The 9,940-nt window shown below is 41.5% G+C and overlaps 1 protein-coding gene across 1 annotated transcript in view; it reads right to left on the bottom strand.

Moving 5' to 3' along the window:
- Window positions 1-8,103, bottom strand: part of LOC119422217 (nucleus accumbens-associated protein 1) — a 14,288-nt gene extending 6,185 nt beyond the window's left edge. The window contains exons 1-5 of the mRNA XM_037689578.1: window positions 7,921-8,103; window positions 2,511-2,668; window positions 1,281-1,553; window positions 496-1,126; window positions 168-335 (exon numbers count right to left, since the gene is read on the bottom strand). Coding sequence (XP_037545506.1) covers window positions 168-335; window positions 496-1,126; window positions 1,281-1,553; window positions 2,511-2,636 — 1,198 coding nt within the window. The 5' untranslated portion in view covers window positions 2,637-2,668; window positions 7,921-8,103. The remainder of the gene's footprint in view (window positions 1-167; window positions 336-495; window positions 1,127-1,280; window positions 1,554-2,510; window positions 2,669-7,920) is intronic.
- Window positions 8,104-9,940: the final 1,837 nt, after the last annotated feature.

Below are 9,940 nucleotides of genomic sequence, written 5' to 3'. Positions count from 1 at the left end.
TATATATATATATATATATATATATATATATATATATATATATATATTTGCTCTTTCAGTTGTTGCTGTAACTGTTTCCTAAAAAAATTCAACTGGTGAAATAAAAAAATGAAAGTTTGTTCTTGTTCTTCATTTCCAACCAAAGAGCACGTGACACACTCACACACCTGAGACTAACTCGAGCTTCTCAGCAGGGTCTCCTTCCTCGTACAGTTTGGGATGACAGCGGTTGCCTATCTGAGCAATGAGTTCTGCAGGGAGACACGTAAGGTCTCGGCCTCTCATCCGGCCCCGGGTCTCTGTGTGGTCTGGTAGAGCCTCCACCCGCTCGCCAGCTGCTGGGGAAACACAAACCCACATTTTGTCCACACATGCGTTTGAATTTTTGAGAAATGTGCTTTTGACTCCATAGTATTATATGTGCACCAACCAGACACGGAATTAAAAAAGGTTGGGGGGGGGGGATCAGAAAATTAGACATTCTCATTAAATTACCTGCAGCACCCATGTTGAGCATACTGTACATGGTATACATGTTGCAGATTTGCCTGTACTGCTCTTCAGCACTTTCATCTGTCCCCTCTTCTTCCTCTTCATCGTCATGGTAGCTGATGGGTGAGTCACTAGCATAGGTACTCAGAGTCCCGGGGCTGGCACCCTCGGACACGCCGAGCCCTGTTGCAGAGTTCCCGTTGGTGCTGGCGCTTCCGCTACTCCCGCCACCGGACACCATCCCCGCCAGGCTTGTTGTGGTAGCATTCATGCCCATGGCCAGTCCAAGAGCTCCGGGGCTTTGGATCGCACTGCCCCGCACTGCTTCCTGGGAGTAACGGGCTGCTTTTCTGGCCCCTCCTCCTCCGCCCGAGCCTCCGCCTCCTCCATCTCGGCTGCTGCCACCCTCCCACAGCCGCTTGGCTACGGGGGTACAAACTACAGAATAAGGAGCGGCTGCTTCTGTCTGGTTGGCTGGCTGCTCCGCTTTGACTCGTGAAACAAGAGGTAGCGGAGTGAGGCAGGAGGGAGGCCTGACCGCGCCGTTACCGGTCAGCGTCACGGGGCTCTGGGGCTCAGATGGTGGGGTTTCCTCTGCGTGAAGGCCCTGGGAGTCACAGCTAGGGGAGGATACCTACAAACGCACACATTAATGTATGTTAGGATACACGACCATGGTGTTCTGGCTTTTAATAAATAAATATTCCTTCATAGAATTGATATTAATGTCTTTATTTTTACCTTACAGCTTTGACTGTCATTTTCAACTAAAAACCTTTTAAGTTTACCTTGAGGAAAAATTCAGTGCCTTTTTCCATGATTTGCTGGATCTGAAGGAAGCCAGCAGTGTACATGAGGAGAAACTGGTCTCCCACTGTCATGCTGAGGCGACCTGTGTAGCAGAAAGCCAGAATCTGCTGAAAGCTCTGAGGCTGCACAGCCGGTGGAAGCTCGACTACAGTGGGGCTCGTCTCGTTGCCGTTACCGCCCGAACCATTGCTGCTGCTGCTGAAAAGGTCCCGGAAATACGAGCTGCTGGCAGCCAGAACAGCTCGATGAGCCTGAGGCCAAAAAAAAGAAGGCAAAGTTTTGCATTGGAGCTTTTAAAATTTGAATTTTAAATGCAAAATTTCAGTGTTTGTTTCACTCAAGCCATTACAGTACTTGACAAAACGTCTGAAAGCATCCATTTTCACTCATTTTCAGTCCAGTTCTTCTACCTGACTAGGACAGTGTATTGTGCAGCGTGTACTTATATAAAACAAAGGAAGTGGACAAGTGGAGGACAAATATTCATATTAGGCGACCGTCCCCCTGAATGTCAGTACATCTTTTGAAGAACAAAGAGCTTCATAACTTCGTAAAAGACAATTGCCACAGAGCAACAAGATGATTTAAACACCCACAAGTCCCAACGTTTTCAGTTTTTAGTAAGAGTCAAGAGTTACTGCTTTTATTTAAACAGGAACCAGGTGTAAATTGGTCTTTTTCCACTGGCTCAACTCAGCCTAACTCAGGTCAACTCTGCACAGCTTCAGGGTCTTTCAACTGGGGATCTCACCTGCTTAGTTTTTAGGATTTATACAGACAAGGTTCCAAGCAAGTCAAGCTAAAGATCTTATAATTACAATTGCAAAATGTACAACAACACTTGTACTAGTTAGTGGTGCAGACATTTCCATGCTTGTTGGCTGACAACAGAATTCAAATGGAGCTAGACCAAATGGGACTGACTTACAAGCTCTGGCTGGCTAAGGGAAGGTGGCCCCGCCACGGCATTTTTGGAAACAGTGGCAAACAATGACAAGTGTTTTGTGACTTTCTTTCACTTATTTCCCTGTTGTTGTGTTGTGTTTGCCTTGGACATCACAGACGTTTTGGGCGGCCATGCTATGACAATCCTACCCACAGTAAACCAGCACTCAAGTGTTATAGGAAACCACAGAAACCATAGACCCAAGTAAAGTCAAAGCGATTCGTGGTGAGACTGGACAATGGGAAAATGGCATAAACAGTACCTTGAAGGTGTGGCCCTTGACCACAACGGAGACATCGCAGTAGAGGCCCTGCAGCCTCTGCTCGTTCAGACACTCTAAAATGTTGTTGCCAAAGTTTGGGATCGCCATCTGGAGGGTTTGGGCCATGGTGCGCCTACGCACACCACCAAAGGTTTTAGCTGAGAAAGAAAAGAGGACAGACAGAGAACAAGAGCACAAGAAAGACAGAGAGGGAGTGAATCCAGGTCTGTTGCTAACCATTAACCAATATATGCAGGGATGGAGGGAAAACCTGTTTGTACCACTGGGTCGTTTTTTATTCATGAGAAGACTTCAGACGTTTTTAAATCCTAAAAGCTGCAAGGCTGGCTATGACATTATTCACATTGATACATGCGGAGCAGCTCAAAGGGTTAACACTTTGATTCGTGGGTTCTGCAGCTTTATCCCTGGTTATGAGCGGTGCAGAGGCCACACAGTGGGAGAACTTGGACAGATAAACAGACAATGACAAAAACTGTTCTTGTCTCTTTGGTGGAAGGAGAGTTTCAGAGAGCGTGTGGGGGAGGAGGAGCAATGTGGCAAGGCTGAAAAGCTGAAGAGAACAAAGTAAAACAGAAACAGTAAAGTGGTCCAAATAAATTTTCTAAACATACACTTCATTTTATAGTTATGTTATTTCAGCTAACTCAGACCTCTTATAACAACATATAAATAGGAATTATGAACCTTAGTAATTCCCACTTTTTGGATTAAGAATATTTCTCTTAACAGGATGCAGTTGACAGCTTTTGCTGAAACTTCCACAAACAATCTGCATCACATAAATCCTGCCTAACCCTTCAGCTTTGCATGACTCGTAGTTCCAGGGATAAACTCGGTAAACGCCTTTTTTCTATCTTTTGTGCGCTCGTTTGATAACTGGGTCATGTTCTTTTATTCCACGTGTGAAAGTGCGTGTGGTCTCTAAACAAAAACCATACTGCGCGTTACAATTTACCTCAAGCTACAGTCAAAAGGCAAACAAACCCACGGGTTCTGTACCTTCACTTGTATTCAACAATGTCTGATCCAATGATCCTTCAGCTGTAGAAATAAAGATTGATTGCATTATCAAGTTGTATTTATTTCCCTTTTCCCTTGCAGAAACATTAATTGAAATATCGTAAAACATTATGGGTGCAGAAAAAAATCTGATTCACTGAAGAATCTAGATTCTTAGTTATGGCGATGCTGAATCGATTCTAAAGGCCCATACATCGATTTAAAAATATGTTTGTTTTATTTTTTTCCATTACTACTATAGAGCGTACTGGACATTACATGCCCACTTGGCCACCGTAGAATATGGCCTTGTAGGCCACCGTACAGCAAGCTAGTTAGCCAGCAATGGAGCCTGCTAGCATGAAGCAGGAAGACGGCGTGATTCAACCCTCTCCTTCGTTGTTAAAAGTCAGTGGACGGGCACATTTCGGATTCTTGACAAACGCATGGTTGTTTGCAAGATGTGTAAAATAAAATTGCGGTATTTTGGAAATATGATAAATGCACGGAAGGAAGATGAAAAGCAAAAGTAGACCAGCAAACTCTGGAGCAACAAACTTAAAGCTGATTCCCCAAGGGCTGTGAAGATTTCCCACTCCATCTCCTGTTATATCACAAAGGATTTACGGCCATATAGCTCGAAGGTGAGGGGCTTAGGTTATTTTTAATAAGCTGGACCCAACGTTGTACGCTATTCCTTCACGTAGCTTTTTTTTTTTTTTTGCTATAAAGCAGTCTACCATGGAACAAAGAATAAAGTGGGAGAAGCTCTTTTTAATGCTACTGCAGCTCAAAAGGTAACTGCTTTTTTCTCATATTATACAAACACTTATAAAGACATGTTATACAACAAACTTAATGTAATTTGTCTTTTTAACAGGTTGAAGAGAGGTTAGATGAGACACGTCGCCTGGAGCCAGTTCTGAATGACACAGTTTATGGTTTATAAATTACAGTTCGGAAGAGTTCTTGTGCAGACTTGCACAGGTTTCGAAATTTTGTTAAGGATTTACCAAACATGAATCAATATGGTTAAGACTGTGAAGTCTGTATATTTCATATTAGGTTAAGTTTTGAAAATATAACAAATGTTAGAGCAATGTGGTTAAAAAAAACTGTGAAGTCTGTATTTTATTTTGAGTTAAAGGTTAATATACCATGATAGGCTGAAGTCTTTGTTTACTTTTTGAATTATTGGTCTGTGATGGACTGGAGACCTGTCCAAGTGTCCCCCGTCTCTCGCTCAGTGACTGCTGGATACGGGCACCAGTGACCCCGTGACCCGAAAAGGAAGAAGCGAGTTAAGATAATGGATGGATGGATGATTTGTTCCTAGATTTTTTGTTGTTGTTGTTGAGAAAAATCCAGCCAACTAAGCTAACCTAATAATGGTAATTTAAGTTACAGAATTTTATGCACACCTATATTTGTTCCTATTTTTGGTATAAATATGAAAACAGACACAAAACGATACAGTAAAGAACCTAAAATGATTGTTTTAAATAAATGTTCTATTTGTTTGCATTGTTGTTGAATCTTTTCATCTTATCACTTACATAATTTAAACAAAATGTATGACCGTTTCAATTAAAAAATTGTTTCCGAATCGAAAAACATTTCTGAAGCGAATCGTGACACCAAAAATCAGAATCAAACCGAACCGTCAAGACACTGAGATTCGCACCATATTAAAGTAATATACATGAAACGCGTGAGAAGTGTGTTTTGCGCATGGAAACATGGTTTTGAAACATTTCTAATAGTATAAAGTGTGAAACGCTTGTAAAATATCACGTGAAACACGGGGGATTAAAAGTTTTTGCAAGTGCTGAAAAACACACCACTTGTAATACACAGCTCCAGCTCCTTTCATGTCTCTTTGGCAACATGGTATCATCACTTCATGCCAAGGTGATTAGCACTGGATACCTGCACAGTTGTTTTGGTTGATATACTGTACATGAATAAATAAGATTTTTTTTTTAAAGTAAGAAAAATGCTCTTTTTTTTTTCAACCCCATTTGTGCCTTTGTTTACACTAGAGGCACGCAGACAAATCTATTCTCTCAATGTAGTAACCTTAAATTTAACCAAATTTCCATATTTTAAACATAAAATAAAAGTTATAAATGTAGATCCTAAACCCTCTTTGTTTTATTATTATTTAATTTATTGCCTTTACCCAATGATACCAACTCTAGCTCTAACCATAAAACAGAATAGGTAAAATTTGAGTATGAAAAGACCAGAACCACTCCGGTACAAACGGACTCCCATCCTACACTTTGCTGTAGTTATTTCAACGTGTTCTATGGAACTGTCCACGTCTTAATTTATGCATTTTTTCCCCCATAATGGTTCTGTCATAGGACTTGGATTTATACACATTTATTCCACATACAGAAACAGCAATTTTAGCATGTCAAACACACATGGACTCTGTAAGACAACCCTGCTGAAGTGTGCAAAACTTCTTCTTTCTTTATGAAAAAGTGCCGCGTGACTACGTGCTGCTCTCATACGCACACATGGAGCGACAAATAAATAAGATACACCATGATACTGAGGGGATAAAGTGACTGAAGCACACCCTGTGAGAGGTACACAACCAATTTTGGTGCGACAGACTGATGAGGCCCTGGAGTGAGCCGCCCCATCATATCCAAAGCCTTTCATTTGGGACCCAGCCAAGCTCCAGGGTAAAGAGAAATGCTTGCTTTGTCTCCGTTTCACTCAAGCTCCCTCTCCCTCATACTAAAACACAGATGCACACACACACACAAACTCAAACAAACCCACAAAAGGCACACTAGTCACACACACACACAGCCATTAGACAATACTGCTTGTTTACAGTTTGGCGAGTTGCAGTGAGCACACACGCGTGCACATGAAGACACACAAACACTGACGCTAAGAGACGAGAGCAGGGTGTGTTTGCACAGTTTGTCCTTACAGTCACAGAGAATGTGACTCTGTGAGTGTGTATGTGTGCATTTGACTTCACGTGTGCCTGTATAGGCGCTAAGGAGGGGCAGCACAGACCAGAGGGATCATCTTATAAAACTACAGAATGCTGCATAATGAACAAATCCAACTCTCTGTAGTGGCATTTCCAGCCTAGAGAGAAAAGCAGGTGAAGCATACATGCAAGGCTTTTTATTCTATGCCCTACATCAAAAATAGTTACGTTGTTGAATAATTTTGACATATTTTTAAAACTTTCCTGTCTACCCGCATCATTAAACTGTACAGTTTGTGCACAATAAATTCCCTGTTACACCTGTCATTCAATTCAAGCCCCTTTAATGGCATTACCTGCCTCTCGTGTGATTGTGCCTGCATACATGTGCAGCTCCTCTCACGTCAAGACAGCTGCAGGATTTATTTCTGATTAGTCATAAGGACTTTTCCACACCGTTTGCACCCCAACAAGATTCACCTTACTGAGAGGTTTAAAGGGGAAGAACGAATGTGGGGAAATTCAGGATACTAGAAGAAAAGGGATTGAAAAGAGTTCCTCTACCGTGCCCGTAAGAGGAACATATGATGGCAGAAAACCACGGAGACACGAGTCCGTGTCATTTTGTTTACATAAAAATTACATGGTATTCAGTTGATACGACGTTTATCTGTTTTCCCACCGTGGCTGAAAGCGCCTGAACGTTTCATCCGCAGCAGGCCTAGGTGGCTAACGGCTAAGCTAACAGCACAGTATTTTGGCTTAGCTCCGGCTCAGCGTACACCTCACTCATCCTCAGTGTTGCACGACGAGACTCAAACATTTCCAAACAAATATAATGAGAAAACACTTACAGACCGAGCGGACGAGGTGGTCGTACCGGCGGTCGCCTCTCGTCGAGCACCCTCTTGCAAAAATATATATTATATATGTCTTATTTAAATATTTGGGTGACGGGGGCCATGGCTAACTCCTGTCATCCTCCATTCCAGCCGACATCAACAGGTCATCCCAGGACACGCAGCAGCTGCGGGGCGAGCCAGACTGAACCAGTGCGGCACAGGGGGGTGGTGGTGGAAGGAGGGAGCACAGCGAGGCACAAATCTTTCTATGCCACCGGTGTTGTCCCCCCCTCCTCCCCATCACTCTTTATGCCTGTTCGCACGTTTTTAAGCCCTTTTTTATGGAGTAATTTGAAACGCCTCTCTTTGAAAAGGATGCTAATTCATCGTTTTGCTTTGTCTAGAAAGATTAAAGAAAGTTTGGGTTCAAAGTTTTATTACCCGATGGACCGACATAACGTTACCCCCCCCAGCCTCACGTCTTCTTCCGGCGCCGGTGGACCCCAACAGGAACCCCGCTTCCTCTTCTCCTCCTTCTACCCAACAAACACACACACGTATCGGGCATAAATAAAACACTCACCGCCTCGCTGGGGAAGCTGGTGATGCAGATGTTTTCTTTCCTTTTTTTTTTTTTTTTAACTTTAGTTCAAAGGAGGAGACACAGCGCTCTGCCTCCCGGGTTTTCCTCCTCCTCGCTCCCGGCCGCCATTCAGTGAGAGCGGAGCAGCGATAGCAGAGCCATCGAGCGCCGTTCAGAATCCCAGGGGACTGCGGAGCACAGAGCAACTGATCGATCGGTGAGGGGGAGGAGTGATATGACGTGCGCGTCGTTCTGTCGCGTGATGGTTCGGAGCGCAGCTTGGATTTGGGGAGACCAGAAGGAGGAGAGGGTCTAGAGAGGATTTCTCACAGATTGAGCGGAGGCTTTAGGTGGGAAAAAGTAAACTGACTGTTTCTGACTCTACTGAGATTCACACCAACAGAAATGGTCCATCTGTGAAGCATTACAGAGAGTTCAAGTGGTACGGAAGCCCACTTGTGTCACTTTGAAAAAATAAAGAAGCTCCCAGTCAAAATACTTAATAGTTATTTTTATAAGAAACCGTCTACAAATATGACATATTCTAATAATTTTGACTTAGTGTCTCAAAATTGTGGCTAAATATCGTAAAATTATAAATAATATCAATTAATTCTGACTTATTTCATAATTAAGAGATACTGTAATTGTGTAATACTAACTCACAATTTGGATAAATTGTATCCAATTTATGGCTCACCATCTTATATTTCAGGTCATATTTAATCAATGTGAGATGCAAAGTCATGTTTGTGTGATATTCTTTTAATTGTTAGATTATTAGGAAATGTCCTGTTTATGTGATGTTACTTTAGCTTCTGTTTCCTAATTCTGAGATATAAAGTCATAGTTTTGAGGGGTTTTTTCCCCCCACAAATATGATATAGTAATTTAACCTCTCATTTTAATTTAGTGTCTCAGAATGATGAAATACTGTCTCATTGTTATGAGAGGATAAGTCATACGAGATAAGACTTAGAGGAGCTTTTTTGTTTTTTTTCTACTGTGGCAGAAACTGGCTTCCATACATCACAATAATTGGCCTTTATACAGTTACAGTAATAATGTGCACACGCTCAAAGTCAGTATTTTGCAATGCACTGTGGTCTAGAAAAAATTGTTCCAGTTGATTTTTTTTCTCATTTGTGTACTATCACTGTCTATGGTTTCCTTTTTCATTTTATTACAAACAAATTATTCTTAAGTGTGATGTTTCACCTTTCTGTTCACAAACGGATGGTTTGGATCCACACTTAGTCTAAACTTGGTTCATATCTACCTGTGTTTCAGCGGCTCTGCAGTCTTTCTGACACCTGGCAACATTGCACGCTAAGAACATTTTACTATCACACTGTAAAACACCAACACAGCTAATTTATAAATACATTGTATATAAAAGACAATACAAAGCAGGTGTAAAGGAGCAGCACTCTGGAAATGAACAGTGACTTTGACTTCACAAACAGTTTGAACCTTTGTGAGCGTGTACCTGGTTTTACTCATTTACATTGGTAAATGTAAAAATGTCAAAGATTCTGATCATGTGATTTAAAATGGGACAAATATTACAAAGTACTACACTGAATAAGAGGGGAATACATGTGTCATAGAAATTATATTACTATGAAAATTTTACTGGGGTGGCCAAAATTTTAGTTTAGCTTTATTGTCAATGACTTCACATTAACATACCGTAAATGTGCCAAAATTAGTCAAAATTCTGCTTTTTGTCTGTTGTCCATGTGCATGTTTGTAAGTTCCTTGGCATCTTGTATCATCTTGTTACCTTACTCTGATTTCAATGGCAGCAGCACACTTTTGAATGTTTACAATTGTAACATTATGGACGATCACTCACATACAACAAAGAACAAATATTAATGTTCTTAGGATACAGTAGATCTTTGTTGAACACCTGCTTAATGTCCTAGCACATGGGGTTCCCAATATGTATAGAAACATCAACTTTTAGAATGTTTTAACTTTTAATCACTATATATATATATATATATATGGTATT

The sequence above is a fragment of the Nematolebias whitei genome, chromosome 15 (assembly GCF_014905685.2).
Source record: "Nematolebias whitei isolate Nwh7 chromosome 15, NemWhi1, whole genome shotgun sequence".
Taxonomy (NCBI): domain Eukaryota; kingdom Metazoa; phylum Chordata; class Actinopteri; order Cyprinodontiformes; family Rivulidae; genus Nematolebias; species Nematolebias whitei.
The sequence above is the reverse complement of the archived record's forward strand: the minus strand, read 5'-3'. Positions and strand labels throughout refer to the sequence as shown.